The following is a 19,940-nucleotide window of genomic DNA, read 5'->3' as shown; positions in this document are numbered from 1 at the left end:
CCACCCAGGCCCGCACAGTGCGACACAGAAGACAACGCGGAAAGGTTGTGAGCAATTGCAACCTCCGGCCTTTCCTGGCTATCGTTTCTTCCGACACGGAGGTCCCTCGCAGGGAGGGTGAGCCAGTGAGCCGCTACCATGAAGTGCCCAGCTCACACGCATGTGTGTGCCCGCAGTTTGCACTGTTTGTGTTACTATCCGTCTGGATGTCCAGCAATGCCACCCAACCCCAGACCGCTCCCTACCAAGCCCCACGGTGCCCAGAAGTGCAGGGGGAAATATTATCAAGTTCTACTAATATCTTTATCTCCTTTTTTAAATGTCACTTCTGTTTATTTAACCCGATGCTGCAGCAGGGAGGCTGCTCATGGACATACTGTGCGAATAAACGGAGAGGCGTGTTGGAGGTGCTGTCTTTTTACTGTGTTAATAGAGGTGCATTGGCCCTTAGGCTGATGGAAGCCTCGGTCACAAGTCAGTGTGAGTCGTGGCCGCCCCGACTCAGGAGGATTGCCCCAGCCTCTCTCATCGACCAGCATGAGTAACTGCGAAGGCGAAGGCCCCGAGCCAGAGCCTTGCTGGGTGCTGCTTCTGCTTCTAGAAGATGTTCTTCAGATGCAAAAGTATTGGATTTCCCTACGTCTCTGAATAAGTCTTTAGGTTTCCTTGCTAATGAGGCAAACAGCCAGGGGCTGAAATCCAGCCAGGGGCTCCCATCCCCAGGGAGCCCACCCTCTCCCACCAGGGGGTCTGTACGTGGTGCAAACTGCTTGGTCAAAGCCAAACATGAGCACGATACACAAGATGATCGAGATGATCGTACTGGGCTGTGCAGACAGAGGAGGAACGCTGCTCTCCCCGGGCACACCTGGGCAGGTCCCTGACACTCCCTGAGTTTCACTGCTCACCTGCGGCGAGACAATGACAGGCGGGGGAATACTGCCCAGGGCTGCCCTGAGGCTGCCGGACACAGCCACGGAGCCTGTGCCCAGCACATGGCAGGGAGGGAAGCTGCCCTCCATTTGTCCGGAAAGTCCCGGGTGCTGGGCCGTGTGCTGGCATCTCCTTTGGCCTCCAGCCTCCACAGTGTGGCTGGGCTCCCCAAGACTGAATGGCCTTCCTACTGAACAGCTGACCGGGTGGAAGCCAGTGCTGGCGGACCTCCCAGGGCTAGTCACGGGGTGGAGGGAAACTCAGACATGAAGAGAAACTCCAGAGAAGCCGCCTTTTCGAAAGACCCAACAAGGTGTCAGGTGTGTGCCAGCATCCTGCTTGGTTCCCGAGCTACAGAACCCAACAGGTGCTTTCTGCCCAGCCGGCGTGGCTCAGGGGTTGAGCTCGACCTAGGAACCAGGAGGTCACGGTTCAATTTCCTGTCAGGGCACATGCCCAGGTTGCAGGCTCGATCCCCAGTGTGGGGCGTGCAGGAGGCAGCAGATCCATGATTCTCTCTTCTCATTGATGTTTCCATCTCTCTCTCCCTCTCCCTTTCTCTCTGAAATCAATAAAAATATTTTATAAAAAGGATGTGCATTCTGGTTGTGAGAACATTTACACAGAGAATACACAGAAGAAAGTGACAGGCACTCCAGCCTGTAGGGGTGCATCCCCGATAATCACTGCCTCTCTCCTCCCAGAACCTCCTGTCCTATGCGCTGGTTTCTAGATGTGCAAGCTCTTGCCCTAGGCCAGTGATGGCGAACCTATGACACGCGTGTCAGAGGTGACACACGAACTCATTTTTTTGGTTGATTTTTCTTTGTTAAATGACATTTAAATATATAAAATAAATATCAAAAATGTAAATCTTTATTTTACTATGGTTGCAAATATCAAAACATTTCTATATGTGACACGGCACCAGAGTTAAGTTAGGGATTTTCAAAATGCTAACACGCCGAGCTCAAAAGGTTCGCCATCACTGCACTAGACAGTGTATTGTGGACCGGTTTGTTCTTTTGTTTCTTTACGTGTAGGTTAAACCAAACACCAAGAGAGAAGAGGGAGAGAGGGAATCAGCATTTACTGAGTGTCCGCTGAATCTCTGGCCCTGTACCCACATCCTTTATTTTGCCCTAAACTGCCCTAAGACTTTAGCACTCTGCTCTCCACTTGCAGATAAGCCAGGAGAGGTTAAGTAACATGTCCACTGTGGACTGAGGCTGCTCTGATCAGCCCCAAATCCATGTTCTTGCCAAAGTCCACCCTGTCCCAGTCGGCATCTGGATCATCATTTTTCCAGAGCTTTTCATACAAGAAAGGGAGTCTCAGAGTCCCCTGTAGGGGTGACAGCATGTCTATGAGTGTGTGTGCATGTCTGCATGTATGTGTGCATGCATGCGTGTGTGTGTGTGTGTGTGTATGTAAAGCCTTTGCCTTCAAGCCCCTGAATGGCCCCACCCCGCCTGGCGAGCCTGGGGCTCCGGCCTTAGGGAGGGAGGACACTTCTCCTTTAACCCCCTCCTACCTCCATCCTGTTTAGCCCCATGGAGGCCGGAGAGGGAGGGCCGAGGGCCGGGGGAGGCCCAGACAACACCTGTGTTTGCTCAGCACAGACTTCTTCCCAGAAGGCAGTGTTGACCAGCTATGTTTGCCCTGCTTGGCCAACACTGTGCAAAGTGGAAACTTAAATACCAGCCTCTTCCTCCCCGCAACCTGTTTAAGTGGAATGGAAATCACTGATTTCTCACTAAATTCCTGGAGGAATTTTGTTTTTTGTTCCCAGCCAGTTCACTGAATTAGCTTCCTCTTGCCGCCAGAAAAACATCACGCAGCTTGAGGCTGAGACAGGGGCATGATCCTGACGCCATCGGCACTGGAGCCCCCTGGGGTCCAGACGACCATCCCGCTCCACACGTGGGTGAGGCCCCATTCAGGTCTCGGCACTTAAAGGCAGACCTGGAATGTGAACGGCTTCCCACTCCAGTCCTGGGGGTTTGTGGACGTGAGGCAGATGGAGAGGGGCGAGCAGCGCCTTCTAAAGCTTAGCGCCCGCTGCCCAAACCTCGCCATTTCACCTGGAGAAATGCGCGTGTTCACAGAGGCACGTAACATGGTGGCCACAGGAGTGCATGCAGAACGGTCACAGCTGATGACAGCCCAGACATCTCTCCGCAGAGAAACAGCCGAACAGGTGCTGACACAGGCAGCAACTTAGTGAATTCCAAAAGCATCATGTGAACAAAAGAAGCCAGGCACACACACAAAGCACACAGCGAGTTCTCTTGTTCACACGCCCTTCTGGGAGGAGCGAAACTAATCCATGAAGAGCAGTTCCCTTTGGGGGAGACGGAGAGACGGAGTGACAGACCCGCTCTCTGCCTCCATCAGAGAGGTGGGTACACAGATGTGCACAGATGTGAAGATGAATTGAGCTGTGCATTTAGGATTTACGGTTTTGCCGCATATAACTAACACCTCAGTAAGAATAAACCCAGCCCCCGCCCCCCTCTGTAACACATGCTGGCCCTGTTCATTCCTGTGTTCTCTCCATGGCAGCCACGCGGGCCCGGCAGCCAGCTGGGGCCCTCAGCAGACCACACGGGCTCCAAGCAGTGCCTGGCACAGTGCCCGCGCAAGCGCAGAGGGGCAGAGAAGCTGAGCCCGCTGGAGGGGACAGGGTCGGAGCTGCACTGAGGCAGCCGCACAGGATTTCTGGGCACCGGCCCTATTTCTGGGGCTGATCTAGGTGAGGCTGGGCTTTTTCTTTCTTTTTTAAAAATATATTTTTATTGATTTCAGAGAGGAAGGGAAAGGGAGAGAGAGAGAGAAATATTAATGATGAGAGAGAATCATTGAGTGGCTGCCTCCTGCACGCCCCCTACTGGGGATCAAGCCTGCAACCCGGCATGTGCCCTTGACTGCAATCGAACTCAGGACCCTCAATCCGCAGGCTGACGCTCTATCCACTGGGCCAAACCAGCTAGGGTGAGGCTGGGCTTTTTTGAGAGCAGGACAGAGATGGGACATCAGGAACCTGGGGACGGTCATTTATTTCCACCCCAATAAATCTTATCACTAACCCTTATCCTCCCACATGGGGGTCCCCAGAAATGCCTCCCTGGCGCCTCTGGGGCAGGACCCCATTTCCACCAGCAATGGAACTACAGACACGTTTTTTGTGATTACGTTTTTGCTTTTGCTTTTTAAAAATCATGGCACGACTGATTATGTTTTTGTTTTTAAACATTGAAATGTTTACAGATAAAAGATAAAAAGATTAAAAATAAAATTTAAAACATAAAAAGGATAAATCCATAGGAAATCAAGGCCGGGAGCGATGATGGCGGCGTATCAAGGTGGCAGCGTGGAGAGGCGGAGGGACAGTGTCCCGGGCCTTCCTGGTTATGCCCTCTGGAGCCGCAGAGTGAACACAGCAATGGGACCGTCTCTGCGGAGCTTTGGGAAGATGCGAGTTGGTGCACACGGGGCCAAGCAGAGGAGGGTTGCTTCAGCTGGGCTGACGCTGGGAGTGAGGAAAAGCAGGGTCTGCTCCTGGGCAGCGGGACCAAGGAGAGAGGCCCCTGCACTCGCTCCTGAGCCACAGGGAGAAGGAAGGAGGGGACAGCGGGTGTGACAGAATCCCCTCCCGGGTGGCATGGCAGCCTTATAGCTCAGCCTCCCTCTAACCTTCTGCCATGAGTGTCCCCTCTTCTCGTGGGCAGACTGAGGAGGCAGCTGGCGGAGCAGCTTTGGGTGCAGGGGGGAGCCCAGGCTGGGCGAGCAGGATAACAGGCTCAGGGTCCTGGCTGTGAGGGGCACCCCATGATGGCTTCCAGCTCAGACAGACAAAACGCTGTGGGTTGTTAACCTAAGAGGTGACATGTTCAGCATCTAAAGGTTTTCACACCTTTCCCCTGGCAAACACCCTAACCATCTGATTAAGGAAATGCTACGTTTCTGCTCGACTTCATTCTTTTAACGCAGTTCATCAAGCATCCTTTGCGCACCTGTTTTGTGCTCAGCACAGAGAGTGAGTAAAAGCCAGCCCTACCTTCAGGTAACTATAGTCTGGGGTTAGAGCTGAGCTCGGGTCCTGCCTCCTTGCCCTGTAGTCACACAGCCTGCCCATCTCGCCAGCTCCGTGACCTAGGGCCAGGTGCTTGACCTCAATGAGCCTTAGTTTCCTCATCTGTAAAATGGAGATAGCAAAAGCATCCACCTGGTGGGCGTACTGTGAGGATGAAAGCGGTAATGTCTCTTAGAATGGTGTCTGGCCACGCCACATGCTCAGTGGCCGTCAGCTGCTGTGATGTGTTCTCAGGGGATGGGACACTGTGCTATGGAGAGAGACCTAACCCATGGAGGTCAGGGAGGCTTATCGATGAGTTTGTCTTGGGTGGGATCTGGGGGTCCCTGAGTCAGCCATGGTCAGAGGAAGGGAAAGGTATGTCCCTTGGGGATGAGAAAAGCCTGGCACACCCTGGCAGCCCAGCAGGCAATAGAGCTGGAGACAAAAGGAGGTGGCGAATGGCATGTTCTCTCGGGCAGGAAAGGGGAATTTGTTCTGGAAAGGCCAGCAAGCAGGCATTTTCAGTTTTGCAAGTCACGGGGTTTCTGTCATGACTCCACTCGGCCACCGTAGCACAGAAGAGCCACAGACAATAAACGAGTGGGCATGGCTGTGTGCCCATCAAACCTTTCACATGGACACTGAAAACTGAATTCCATGTAATTTCTGTGGCACCAAATATTGTGCTCCTTTTGAGGTTCTTTTTCTCAACCATTTAAAAATGTAGAAACCATTCTTGGCTTGCTGGCCATACAAAAGCGGGCATCATGGTTATGCCCTGTGCCTCGGTTTCCACATCTCCACTGAGTGGCTATTATTGGCACCCACTGCACGGCACTGACACAGAACCTGGCAAACAGCACATGCTCGAGAAGTGCAGGTGGTGGCAGGCCACACCGTGGAGGTGGCCTGAGGGTATGTTGCAAAATGAAAGCAATCGGAGACTTGTTAAAACCAAGCAAACAGACCAGCTTCAAGTCAACAGGAAAGATGACGCCAGGGGAACTGACCCATTCCGGGCCAAGGTCGGCGTTGGGCAACACTGAAGAGCCTATTGCTCTCCGTTAATTGAGCCACCCACTCGGGGCTTGCGTTTTTCTGAGAAACAAGTCCCAAAGTCCGTGGGGGCCTCCCACAGCCCCCTGGAGGGTCTCTGACACCATGTCCAGGGCAGGAGAAAAGAAGATGGGCCGGGGCCGGGGTGCTGGGCCAGGAAGCAGGTGCGGGCTTTGTGCAGCGTCAGCAAGGACCGCCAAAGGGACAGAGAACTCAGAGGAGCACCCGTTGGCCACAGTGTGGCCACCTGACTGTCCTCACGGGAATAAACACCAAAAATAGTTCAACAGGACAAGCTGAGTCTCCTAACGGCCGGAAGTCTGTAATGGCCACTGTAGGCCATAAGGTCAAAAGGGTAAAGTTAGAATGTACAAAAGGTTACTTTTTAAAAAATTGATTTCAGAGAGGAAGGAAGAGGGAGAGAGACAGAAACATCAATGATGAGAGAGAATCATTGATTGGCTGCCTCCTGCACGCCCCACACTGAGGATTAAGCCCAAACCCAGGCATGTGCCCTGACCAGAAGCAAACCGTGACCTCCTGGTTCATAGGCCAATGCTCAACCACTGAGCTATGCTGGCTGGGCAACGGTTACTTTTTTAATGAAAACATTGGTTCTTTTTTGAATTTTCAGCAGTAGGGGATGAAGCTAGAGGTGAGTGCTTTATTCCTTCTATTAAATATACTGTCACGGATGCTGCGTAGATTCCCTTCTTGTTCTCCATGTGGGTAAGGATGAGGAGTGAAAACAAGAAGCTGTGAATTGGCCAAATTGTTCCAGAAAAAGCAAGACCCACACACAGGAAGGGGCCCCGGAGAAAAGAGGAAGGAGGAGGGCCCACTAGGGTGCTGCAAGTCGGTAGATTCGCAAGACGCCAAGACGAACTGAGCTAATGGTGCGAACTCAGTTCATCTCCTGGAGAGAAAACCTGGAACATCTGACTGACCCACTCAGTGAGATGGATTGTAAGACATGTCGGCGATGCTGGCAGAGCAGGCTTGCTGGGAAACGCCCCACAAGCATCTCCTCGTGTAGCTTCACGCAACCCTAAGAGAAAGAGTCCCCCATATTACACATGATCCCCATTGATCCCCACATGGTCCCCATTTTACAGATGAGGGACCTGAAGCTCAGAGAGGTGACATGAAGTCGGCGTGGCTCCAACCAACCCACGCCCGACTCGGCCCTCCGCATCTCAGAGATGCTCAGAAAGATGCTAATTGCATCTGGCCTTGTACCTTCGAGAAGCAAAATGAGCTGTTTGTCCCTGAACAATGAGTGCTGCTCCCCCAAGTCTTCCTCCTGCTCAGCCCCCTGGGACCATGGGAAAGCTTTCCCAGGTCCAGAAACACATCCAAAGATCATACGGTGGCTGGCATCCCCTTAGGGTGCACCTGTGCCTGAGATGGCCCAGATCTTACATGTCATCATCTCCCTGGCTCTTCACAATCCTGGTAGAAGTGACCATCCTCTCCTCCATCTCACAGACGGGAAACTGAGGCACAGAGAGGTAAAGTAGCTAAGAGCTCACAAAAAGACAGGGGTGGAGTTAAGGGTTGAACTCAGATGCTTAGCTCCCAAGCCCACACCTGGGTCACACAGGCCAGACATGGCAGGAGCAGCAGGTGACATGCAGGACTGCCCGGGCCGGGAAGGGCCAGCTAAAGTCCCCCTGGTAAATGACAGCTTTGTGCAAGGCAACTTCCTGCCCCAGTTTCCTGCCCCTCCTGGGCCTGCTGCCTCCACCAGCCACCCAGACCTCCTTCCTCCCAGACGAGCAGAGACGGGACGCTGTGCTCCAGGTGCACATGGCCTGTGTGCTGTGGCCCTCAGCACCCCAGGGCCCCGAGGAGCAGGAGCAGGAGGGGGAGGCCGGGCCACTGCAGGAGGTGTGACTGCCAACAAAGCGTCGGAAACTGGAGGTAGAGCAGGCCATACCCTCCTACTAACCCCCAGGCTACGGGGCTAAGGGGCCGAGATTGGGCATTGCCATCCAGTGCGAGAGTTGGGAGGGACAGCTGGTCTTGGAGCTCCATTGTGAAGATGGAGAAACTGAGGTACAGGAAAGAGAAGAAATGCCCATGAGGTATGGAGGGCAGGCTCACCTCGGCCACAGCCTGGCTCCCTCAGCTGCCAGCGGACCTAGAGCCTGGGGGGAGTTGCCCATTCTGCCAGCTCAGGGGAAGAGTCGGGGCCTGGCAGCCAGACTGTGAAATGGGGGTCAGGGGGATATGAGGGAGGGGATCCTCCCTTTCTGGGCTCAGTTCTGCTCCTGTATGAGGAGGGGTGACAGAGAGGACTGCACAAGAGAGCCGGGAGGACAGCTTCTGGAAAGCCCCTCACCCACCTCGAATGACACCAGGGAGGGCAGGGGCGGGCAACATCATAAAGGCTTACTGTGCGCACAGCACTGGGCTCAGGCTCTGGGCTGGCTGTGAACGGCTGCACTGAATCCTCGCAGCAGTGCACGGGGGTGGGTGCTGTCCTCATCCCTATTTTACAGATGGGAAACTGAGCCACGAGGAGGTCAAGGCTTGCCTGAGACCTCACAACCAATGAAGGGGGAGCTGGGTTCCGGGCTGAACTGTGTACAAGGGGAACCTGCAGGTCATTCACCTGGCAGAGCCCACAGCTGGGACGGGGGCAGTGACAGGAGGGATGAAAATGCACTCATCACTCCATCAAATATCCAGAGAGTAGATGTGCCAGAGAGGCAGGGGGTGTGGAGAGTGTGGTGTGGTCTGCCTCAGGCTCTTAAAGGGACCACAGTCAAGTGGGACCCTACTGGCCTCAACCCTGTACCATACCCCCAACCCCACCTGGTCTCAAACCTGTACCACGCCCCCAACCCCACCAGTGCCCCTAAGGGCCTGCAGAAGCTCCAGAACAGACCACGTCCCCGAGGAAAACCCCAGGTATGTGGGCTGCACAGGTCTGCGGGCAGAAACCAACAGGCCTGTGGCTGCCCAGGAACCGGGCCTCCAGGGTTCAGAGAAGCCTGGAGGGCAGGCTGAGCAGAGGGCTGAGCAGACGAGGTCTTTACAGAAGTCATTCTGCACATCCCCGGCGACCACACTCGGAAGTGGGATGGAAACACCTCCAGCAGCGGCTCTTCCATCTAGAGCAGTGATGGCGAACCTTCTGAGCTCGGCGTGTCAGCATTTTGAAAATCCCTAACTTAACTCTGGTGCCGTGTCACATATAGAAATTTTTTGATATTTGCAACCAGAGTAAAACAGAGACTTACATTTTTGATATTTATTTTATATATTTAAATGCCATTTAACAAAGAAAAATCAACCAAAAAAATGAGTTCGCGTGTCACCTCTGACACGCGTGTCACAGGTTCGCCATCACGGATCTAGACCAACTCTCTCACCCCTCACTTGTGCCCAGGGCCACCCACATCAGCCTAAGGTGGCTGTCATCACCATCATGCCCACCTTCGCTCAGGAAGCTGAGAGTTTCTGCAGCCAAGGCTGGCTTAGTGATTTTGAGTGAGCAGCCCCTCCGCTCTGGGCCTCAGTTCCCTGACTGCCAAATGGGCACAGAAGCCGCTGCCCCCACCCCCAGGGCTGCAGTGTGCCTTCAGCAGCAGGTATGTGGAGGCAGCTCAGTGAATGGCAGCTCCCAAAGCGCCTGAGTCATGCCGCCCCACCCGGACGCGGGACGCTGCGGTTTATGAGCAGCACAATGACATCCTTTGGTCTGTAGAGCTGAGGCCTGCGCACCCGGGCGGGGCACCCACAGGCAGCGGGGGTGGTGGCTGTGTCCAGCAGATGGACTTAGTCCCTGTTTGCTCCTCTGATAACTGAGTTGACCTTGGTTAATATTCACCAGTAGCCTCCCCCAGCGCCCCCTGAGTCTACTGCTTAAATACGGACGAGGACAGGGCTCTGTCTCCTCAGCTTTGGTCACCAGCCCCGGCCTGGGACAGTCAATCGTAAGTATGCCTTTCCCGGGGAGAGCCTCTGGAGGGGCTCAGACAGCCCCAGGGATGCAGGGAGATGGAGCAGGGTGGGGTGGGCCTCTGTTGTCATAGTAGCAGCGTTCCTGGAGGTCCTGTCCTGCTCCCTCAGCTTGCCGGGCCTCCTCAGTACTCGCTGGTGAATACTGGCCCTCTGTACACAGAAGTGGGAGTAGGGCCTGGCTCTGGTGGCCTGGGCCCAGGGGGGCGTTTCTGTTGGCCCAGCTCCTGTGTCTCTCCTTCTGTTGTCCCCTCCAGGCCTCCCCTCCCCAGCCCCTGGGGGTATCTTTTTCCCCTTCTACAGTTGAGAAGGTTAGGGCCCAGAGAGGGACAGTGAGGAGCCCCGGCTAACGTAGGGGGAGAGGAGCCAGGCCAGACTGGAAGCCCAGAGTTCCAGCCACTCGTGGGCCTCCATCCTCAGCAGAAACGCTCAGAGAACTTGCCAGGCTCAGCCCCGAGGCATCAAAATGGGCCCCCCTGTGCCAGTGGGCTCTGGCCGCTCTCGCATATGGTGTGAGATGGGAAACCCTGGGAGGGGCCCATTGCAGGCGCTTCGAGCTGTGCTCCGGAGCCCTTGCTCCAGCCAGGCGGCATTGAGCGCCTTACTTGCGGTCCAGCCTTTAAGCCTCTCAGCAACCTTCTGAGGTGGTTCCCATGGTTAGTCACATTTTATAGATGGGGACAGTGAGGACAGAGAAGTTCTTCAGCCCCAAATACACACCATCCAGGATCCAAGCCCCACCCACCTAGTTCCAGAACCCACACCCCTGATCCCATGCCCATGGTCAACATTAATTCTCTCGGGTCTCAGGTACCAGATAGGGAATAGGACACCTGGGCTGGCCTCCCGGCCTCATCGATGCTGGGGGACCCTGTACAGTTATTCAACCTCTCTATCCTCTTGGGCAAAATGTCAACAATCTTGGCCCTCTTTCTTCTCACCCTACTGGGCTTGATTGCTGGAATGCTAGAAGGACATGATTTTTCAGCCATTGGATTCTGGAGATGAGGTGACAGAGATGAGTATGACCAAGGCCACGGCCCCCAGACTCTGAAAGGTCCACCACAAAATCAAGGACAACTGACACTTCTGAGAGCTGACTGTGCGCCAGGCACATCTTGGCACTCTGCAAGTAGTTAATTGCACAATAACTCTCTGAGGAAGTGCAACCTTATCATTTTCAGAAAATTGAACTTCAGACTCACTCAGCCATGTCCTCAGTTCTCAGATCCCATGAATGTCAGAACTGGGCCCCGAGGGCTCTGAGAACAGATCATTTAAAATGCCTGACGTTTGCTAAGCGTGATGACAGGGATGCCGATGTTTGCTGGGCACAGGCTTTGGCAGCTCAGAGGTAATAAATAACTACTTGGAGAACTGACTTTAAATTTTCCAAACTCGGAGGTGGGTCTTTGCAGAGCCGGGGCCCCTTCCCCGGTCCTGGGCAACACGGCAGGAAGAAGTCGGCCAGTTCTCACGCGTGGCCCTGCCTGTGTGCAGTGTGGGGGTCCTCCGCACCCACACCTCGTTTGGTCCTCACCTCCGCCTGTGAGAGATTCTTTTCTCTACTTTGCAGGCAGGAAGCCGAGGCTGAGAAGTCAGGCCACTTGCGCATAAGAGGCAGGGCCGGGTCACACGGGGCTTAGTTAGTGCCAGGGTTCAGCAAGTGTTGACCTTGCGGTGCAGTCGCTTCCCTGGACCCCTGGGTCACTCTCAGCCCTTCACCTTATGCTCCTGGGTGGGAACGGTGTGAGATCAGGCAAAAGGGGTGGCACCCTTCTCCCTCCTCCCTGGAGGGCTGCTCCCACCGGCCTGGAAATATCACTGTGCCATCGTCCTCATCTGTGCTGTAAAGCCTGGCCCACAGGCCTCTGGGTACTGCACCACCTACTTTCTCATCCCCGGGTGGCTTCCCCAGCATGAAGCTTGGGGGGGGGGGGGGGGCGCGGGGGCGCGTGCTGCCTTTGAAAGAAGGGCAAGGAGACAGCAGACATCTTCGACCCTGGTGTTGTAAGGAACAGACTGGAAGGCTAAATGGAGCCAACAGGAGGCTCCAGGCCAACGTCAGGTCTCTTGGGGCCCAGTTCTGACATTCATGGGATCTGAGAACTGAGGACATGGCTGAGTGAGTCTGAAGTTCAAGTGCTGGGAAAACCAAGGCTTGTTACAGCTCTGTGACTGGCTCGCTGTGTGGCCTTGGCAAGGCCCTGACCCTCTCTGGGCCTCACTCCCCTTACTGTAAAAGAAGGAACCAGATGAGGTGGTGCAGCACCCAGGAAGGTGGATGGGGGGCGATTAGGTGTTCACCCAGCTGCAGCCCCTCCCACCTCAGCCCCACACCAGCCTTGCCACCTTCTTAGAGGCCAGCAGCCCTCTGACTGGGAGGGCACCTCCTCCACCCCTCCCCTCGGGGAGTGCATTCTGCTCCCCAAACCAGACACCCTGTAATTAAGAGTCCACCGTTAGCACACAGGGACCTCATCTAGGCCACCCCCCACCTCGACTGCTCAGGCGGAGAGCCAGGCCCAGGACAAGGAGAGGCCAGTGGGCAGTGGTGTCCTGTCAGGGTGGAAGCCACAGCCTCTGGCCCCAAAGCCACTCGGCACATTTAGTGTCCCCACCCTGTTGACCCAAAGCCTCCTGATCTGAGTCCTGCAAAGATGGGCAGTTTCTGCCACCCCTGAAGGACATGCCAAATCCAGTGGGAAATGGGAGGGAGAGGAAGACACAGAACTAACTTAGCCGTCTTCAGCTCTAAACCACAGGCGACACAAAAAAAAAAACAGATGCCATTAGCTAACGGGGGCTGCCCATTGGGTTATTTACAAGCCTCCAGGCCAGAAACAAGTGGCGGAGGGAGGCCAGTTTGTGCCTCATCAGGTTGTTTTCTGGAAAAGAAACCTTTCACAGTCCAAGGGGAGATGAAACCAGCGTTTATTTCCAACTTTCCCAGGTTTTTCTCATTCCAGGTTCCGGGCCTCCTTTGTCGTTGCGCTCTATGAAAATGGTCTCCGTTCTATGAGTCAGAGCTAGCTGTGGGCACAGGTGTCTCCTCCGCTCAGACCTCAGTGTCCCCAGCTGTGAATGTGAATAGGGCAGGTTGTACCCAGGGGTGCAGCTGCTGGGCCGAGGCTGGGGCCTGTCCGAGCAGAGGGAGCTCTGTGGGGAAGGCGGGCTCCGTGTTGCTGTGGTGGCACTGACTTGGACATCACTAGATAGAGTCTGCTCCTGCTGACTCAGCCCAGGCCCTCTGTCCCTACTGTCTCCCAGCCACGGACACCTCTCCCTCCCTGCCTGTCCTCAGCACGCAGCCAGTCTGCCGCCCCCCCACCCCACCCCCCCACCCCGGGCTCTCCCTCCTAGAGCTGCTTGCTCAGATCCCCTCAACATAAGGTGTGGTGTCCAGACTTATTTCACTAACTTCTCCCAACGGCCTCACTTCCTACATGAGGCAAAGTGAGGGCTAGAGACACGAAATGACTTGTACCTAGAACCCAGGTCTGTCTGAAAAGAACAGAGATGCCTCCCCCCACCACCACACACACACAAACAAACAAACCCTGATACTAGAGAGCCCGGCATCTCTACCGCCCACATCCCCTCTGAGCCCGGGCTGGGGCAGGCAGTGACAGGGTGAGCAGGCCGCCCATCCCTAGCTGAGACCTCAGATGCATCCTGAGGGCAGCCCTCCAGAGCAGGAAGCCACCAGAGGCAGGGGCTCCCTGTGAGGGTCCTCAAAACTCCACCGTGGGCCGGCGGTGTCCTGGGGCAGGATCTCTCCCCCCTGGCAGCAGCCTCACTGCCCCTTAAGTCACAGGGCTCCACGGCAGCCCTCCTAGGACCGATCCAGATCCAGGCACCCCTGGGCCTGGTCGGCCTGCTTTCCTGGTTCTTAGCCTGCCTTCCTCCCTCTGAGTGATGAGATGTACAGCATGTACATCATGCATCCCTCGCCTCAGTTTCCCCCACTATGAAATAGGGGCTTTGGCACTGGCCCCTCAGGGTCACTGCAGATATTAATCAAGAAGGTGCACTCCACACCCAGGCCATCTGGAGTTGTGATTCTGGTGAGTCACGCCGATGAGGACGTAGAACGTGCCTGGCACAGGGCTACACGAAGTAGATGTTGAATAAACTCCGGTTGCTTTACATGGTGTGAATCAGTGGCTAGGGGGACTCACTGTGTGGCCTGATTTGGGCATGATGCCCCTTCTCTCCCTTGCAGGACAATGCCATCCTCTGTCACGTGGGGCCTCCTCCTGCTGGCAGGCCTGTGCTGCCTGGCCCCTGCCTCCCTGGCTGTCCAGGACACAGATGCAGCTGAGCACGATCATGAGTCCGCCAGCCACAAGATCGCCCCCAACCTGGCCGACTTCGCCTTCAGCCTGTACCGCCAGGTGGCCCATCAGTCCAACACCACCAACATCTTCTTCTCCCCAGTGAGCATCGCTACAGCCTTTGCCATGCTCTCCCTGGGGGCCAAGGGCGACACTCACACCCAGATCCTGGAGGGCCTCGATTTCAACCTCACAGAGAGAGCAGAGGCTGACATCCACAGAGGCTTTGAGAATCTTCTCCATACCCTCAACCAGCCAGACAACCAGCTGCAGCTGACCACCGGCAACGGCTTGTTCATCGATAACAGCGTGAAGCTGGTGGATAAGTTTTTGGAGGATGTCAAGAAAACGTATCACTCCGAAGCCTTCTCCGTCAACTTCAAGCACTCCGAAGAAGCCAAGAAACAAATCAACGATTTCGTCGAGAAGGGAACCCAAGGGAAAATTGTGGATCTGGTCCAAGAGCTTGACAAAGACACAGTGTTAGCCCTGGTGAATTACATCTTCTTTAAAGGTAAGGTGGTACCACCAGCCTGAGCTGGTTCCCATGGAAACATCCAAATACATTCTCAAACATCAGTTCCTAAGCTTTCCTGGACGGTGCGGGATGCCATGTGACTATGCATCTGGGCAGGGGGATTCCGTTCTCCCCACACAACCATGAGAAACGCCCCCTGATCAATAAGGTCAGCGAGTGATGGGTCAGCAGTCAGAGCATCATCTTCCCTGCAGTACGTGTCAGAGCCTTTGTGTGTGTTCCACATGCCTCGTAAATCCCCACCAGGGACAGAGGTACAATATGCAGGGTGCCCCCCACACACAACACAGAGCCAGGCAAACACACTTTAGCAGACCTTGCAAATGAAGGTCTCCTGGACCACTCTAGTGTTGTGGGAGGAGTGGCAGCTCTAGAGTCAGAAAGACGGGGTTCAAATCCTGCCCCCACCACCGTCAGTGTCTGGCTCTCGGCAAGTCTCTGTACCTCTCTGAGGTTCTAGTTTCCTATCTGGAACTTGAACCTAATAATCCCTTGCTGCCAGGTTTCTGTGAGGAGTAGCATGTTACAGAGAACATGGGACTACAGGCTCACAATGTGGGTGCTCAACTGAACTTGACTCTCAGCCTGCCTTCCTCCCTGGGAGTGAAGAAAATGCCAGAGACCTGTGGGTCCCAGAGGACATGCTGAGGCTGTTGGAACAGTCCCAGGAAACAGCCTGGGGCAGGGAGGTGAGAGTCAAGGTCAGGGCTGCTTCCTTCTCTCTGTGGGCTCCTTGACCTGGGGCAGAAAATGCCCTGGAGAGCGCAGAGCCCAGAGTCAGCACATCCTGGGCCCCAGCTGAGCTGTGGGTCTCCAGGCGGGTCCTGTCCCCTGTCCAGCCCCAGTCTCCACCTTCCATCCAATGAGGAAGGGGTTCAGGGCTCCCTGAGACTCCTGTGTGCTCTCACCTGGCAGGATGGTGACGGTCTCTTGGAATAGCAGAGGGGATGCCAGGCCTCCGCGTCTCACATCTTGGTCCAGGAAAGGCCATTAGAGTGAGAACAAGGGTGATTTCCCTGAATGATAAGAAGCCCGATTCAAGGGGCAGGGAGACTCAGGCAAGGAGCTGCCAAGCATGACTGATGCCAATCATTTTCACTTAGCCCCTTCCAAGAGACCCTCCATTACTAGTAAACAGGCATGAAATACAAGTTCAAATGCTTACTCTGCCCAGCCAGGCTGGCACCCCTGAGCCTCTACAACAGTGGTTCTCAACCTTCCTAATGCCGCAACCCTTTCATACAGTTCCTCATGTTGTGGTGACCCCCAACCATAAAATTATTTTCGTTGCTACTTCATAACTGTAATTTTGCTACTGTTATGAATCGTCATGTAAATATCTGATATGCAGGATGTATTTTCATTGTTACAAATTGAACATAATTAAAGCATAGTAATTCATCACAAAAACAATATATAATTATATATGTGTTTTTCAATGGTCTTAGGCAACCCCTGTGAAAGGGTCGTTCGACCCCCAAAGGGGTCGCAACCCACAGGTTGAGAACCGCTGCTCTACAATATAGACAATGTGGGCCCTCCTCCAGTCTGGCTTTCTCCCCACTGAAGTCCTGTCAGTGAGCTGAGGTTCCTTTCAGCTCCATTTGACAGATGGGGAAACTGAGGCTCAGAGAGAGCCCCCTCATGCAGGAGGGTCAGGGCTCCTGCGTTCTGCCACAGGTACCTAACCCTTCCCTCTCCAGGCAAATGGGTGAAGCCCTTCGATGCTAGTGACACCACCGAGGAGGACTTCCACGTGGACGAGGCCACCACGGTCAAGGTGCCCATGATGAAGCGCACGGGCATGTACAACCTGTACAAATGCCACAAGCTCTCCAGCTGGGTGCTGCTCATGGACTATGTGGGCAATGCCACCGCCTTCTTCATCCTGCCCAATGAGGGGAAGCTGCGCCACATGGAGGACCTGCTCACCAAGGAGGACCTCAGCATGGCCCTGAACAACACAGAGAAAAGGTAACGTCCCTGACCTGAGGCTGGCTTGCCCCTCCGGCCTGGCAGGGGTGGGGGTTGGGGGGATGGGGCTGTGAGAGTGGACCCACACCCTCTGGGCCAAGCAACTGTGCGTGACCTTGAGCTTCCGGACGGAGGCCAGTGTCAGCTCAGGCAACACCCCCATGAGAGGGGCAGTGCCCACAGCCCAGGGGGCAAAAGTCCTGTCCATGGGGACTTCCTCCCCGGCACCCACACTGCCCTTCCTGGTGCCAGCAGTGGGTGCAGGGAGAGCAGCACCAACGCGCCCGGAGAGGCAGCAGCTGCGTGTGACGTGAAGGATAGAAAGTCCACGCTGCGCAGGGGAAAGGGGGCTTGGAGAGGCCAGAACAGCGAAGGCGCGGTGTGGGGACGCTTCCTGCTCCGAGGCCGCCAGCCGCGTGGTTTCACCGGGCCCGGGGTGAAGTGACACTGGAGCATGCACCCCAAGTTAGTGCACATCTCTCTGCGCTCACAGATGCCTGTCCTCATGCATAGTTCATCACGCACAGGGTAAACTACACAATTACATAAATGTGTGCAATGCAAACATATAAACAATCAAAAAAATCAGAATGTAAAATAAATGGCTAAAATCAATAACACAGAAAAGAATACATTGTAAACGTATATATAAATGAATATAAAAATACACAACAGTCTGAGGTGAAAGTTAAGAGAGACGGAGGAAAGTACCACCCAGCAAGCCCAGTCCTGGGTGCCTTCACCGGAGACTGGAACAGAGAGCAAGGAGGGGCTGCATCTCGCTTGGTCCCAAGACGGCCCGAGCGCCAGGCAGCTCACTCCTGTCAGACCTTCTTAGGGCCACACTCTGCCCCCAGGGAAACAAGAGAAGTGAGAGAAATGACCAGAAAAGGAAAACTTTCCATGTTGTGAAATTCCTTTCTTTTATAACCATCTTGACAGTTCTGCCTCTCTGAGTTTGCCCAAACTGTCTATTTCTGGAACCTACGATCTGAAAGCCATCCTGGGCAAAATGGGCATCACCAAGGTCTTCAGTAATGGGGCTGAGCTCTCGGGGATCAGCGAGGAGGTTCCCCTGAAGCTGTCCAAGGTGAGCCTGTCCCTGGTGTCCACAAGGCAGAATGTGTGCGGGCTGCAGCCCAGGGGAGGGGACAAAGGGGCACAAACACCCTGCAGACCGAGGTCTCTGGGGAAGGCCCTTGGACTCACCAAGACTGGGACGTGCTCAGGCGCCCGAGGGAGGGGTGGCCTCCCGTCCTGGCCCTTTAGGGACGTCCTCTGAGGCGGTGTCACTGACCCTCTGTCTCATCTCTGGTCAGGGTCTTCTCCTCTTTGGGCCCCGATGGACCCATATTTACAAAGTCAGACCAAGGGTCAGGGATTTCAAAGGAATTTTGCCCCCTCCTCCCTTCTTGTGACATTGGAGCTATTGATGAATCAGGGAGTCCAAGTTAATGAGTGATTTGGGCTAAAGATGCCACTTATCAGGAGAACTGAAAGAAACAACTTTGGCTCAGTACTGGCTACAAACTGAGTGCCTGACTGTGGACTGGACACTAGAAGGGGTCCCCATCTATGCCCTGGTCCCCAAGGAGCTTACAATCAGACACTAGAAACAAGAAACACGCCCAGGGACAGAACGTCCAAGTCCAGCTTCTACCTCCTGAGGTGGGGCTGCTTGCAGGGAAGATGAGAATGTTGGTCCAGAGGCGTGAGGGTGCGCAGGTGGAGTTGGCAAAGGCCTTGAGAAGTGGAGAGCCTGGTGTCCCCTGCGGAGGGGGGACCTGAAAGGAGGGACAGCTGGTGGGGACAGGCCTGGGAAGCCTCCCCTCCCTGGCACCACTGCCCTCACCAGCTGAGCTCCCAGGCCGGGGTGGGGTTTGCCTGTGTCGCTCAGACCACAGCTCTGCTCTCTCCCCTCCAGGCCGTGCATAAGGCTGTGCTGACCCTGGATGAGAAGGGGGCCGAAGCTGCCGGGGCCACAATGATGGAAATGATGCCGATGTCGCTTCCCCCGAGTGTTGAGTTCAACAGACCCTTCGTCGTGGTCATCTATGATACAGTCACCCAAGCCCCCCTCTTTGTGGGCAAGGTGGTGAATCCCACCCAGAAATAGCTGCCTCTCTGGTTCAGCCCCCGCCCAGGCAGGTCCCCTCCAAAGGTGACAATAAAGAGTGACTGGCCTGGCCCAAGCTGGAGTGTGACTTGCCAATCCCTCCTCCTCCTGTCTCTGAGTCTCCCCTCTCTACCTGGGGGGGTGGGGAGGGAGGTATGTCACGTACCCACTGTGTTGGTATTCATTAGACATGTACACCGTCCAGCCCTGTGCGGGGCCGGATGTGTGGTTGCTGACAGCACAGCCTGCTGCCTCTGCCCATCTCCTCGGAAAAGCCCCAGGTGTAAGTTGTGCCTGGGAAGTGTCCAGGGGGCATTGCATGGCTCAGAGTCCAGCCCGTGGCCCCTCCACCAAGCAACCGCCGGGTCCTCCTGCCAAGCCCCACCCTGTGCCCCTGGGAGGCCCTCCCCCTGCAGGGCTGCTTGCCCACCACCAGGCCGCCTCCCTGGTGCCCCAGCGCAGGCAGCTCCCACGGGGGTGCTGAGCTGCCGCGTGTCCAGCACAGAGGCAGAGGGAGAAGCCAGGTCCCCTCTCATCCCAGAGTCTCCTGAGCCAGGCTGGGCCCTGACCATGCACAGGTCTCTCTCTCCAGGAGCCCTTTCCAACGGGCTAGACGGTGAACACCCGCTCTGCCCTTGTCACTCCTCTCCCCAGGTCCCTCAGATACGCTGTCCTAGACAAGGGTCTCTTGTCCTAGGTGAAGAAGAGGGTCTCTGGTCGGGTTGGCAACACCTGCTCAAACTCGGCGGGACAGTTACCCCCCAAGACACGTACCCTACGCCCTCCTGTCCCCTCACCATGCGGCAAGGATGTCCTCGGAGGCTCTGCAAAGTCATTACAATGATTCCTTTGCCATGGGAGAGAAGTACAGCAAGCAGCGACCCCACCGGCCCGCCTGCCCTCTCCTGGCTGAGCTCTGAAGGAGACACATTTCAACTT

At 55.3% G+C, this 19,940-nt stretch overlaps 1 protein-coding gene across 1 annotated transcript; it reads left to right on the top strand.

Moving 5' to 3' along the window:
* Positions 1-9,894: 9,894 nt before the first annotated feature.
* SERPINA1 (serpin family A member 1) lies at positions 9,895-19,078 on the top strand. The gene is made up of 5 exons (XM_036315761.1): positions 9,895-10,011; positions 14,262-14,887; positions 16,615-16,885; positions 17,828-17,975; positions 18,810-19,078. The coding sequence occupies exons 2-5, from the start codon at positions 14,266-14,268 to the stop codon at positions 18,999-19,001; spliced, it is 1,233 nt and encodes a 410-aa protein (XP_036171654.1). The 5' UTR covers positions 9,895-10,011; positions 14,262-14,265; the 3' UTR covers positions 19,002-19,078.
* The last annotated feature ends 862 nt before the right edge of the window (positions 19,079-19,940 follow it).

This window comes from Myotis myotis, unplaced genomic scaffold, assembly GCF_014108235.1.
Source record: "Myotis myotis isolate mMyoMyo1 unplaced genomic scaffold, mMyoMyo1.p scaffold_m19_p_60, whole genome shotgun sequence".
NCBI classification, from domain to species: domain Eukaryota; kingdom Metazoa; phylum Chordata; class Mammalia; order Chiroptera; family Vespertilionidae; genus Myotis; species Myotis myotis.
The sequence above is the reverse complement of the archived record's forward strand: the minus strand, read 5'-3'. Positions and strand labels throughout refer to the sequence as shown.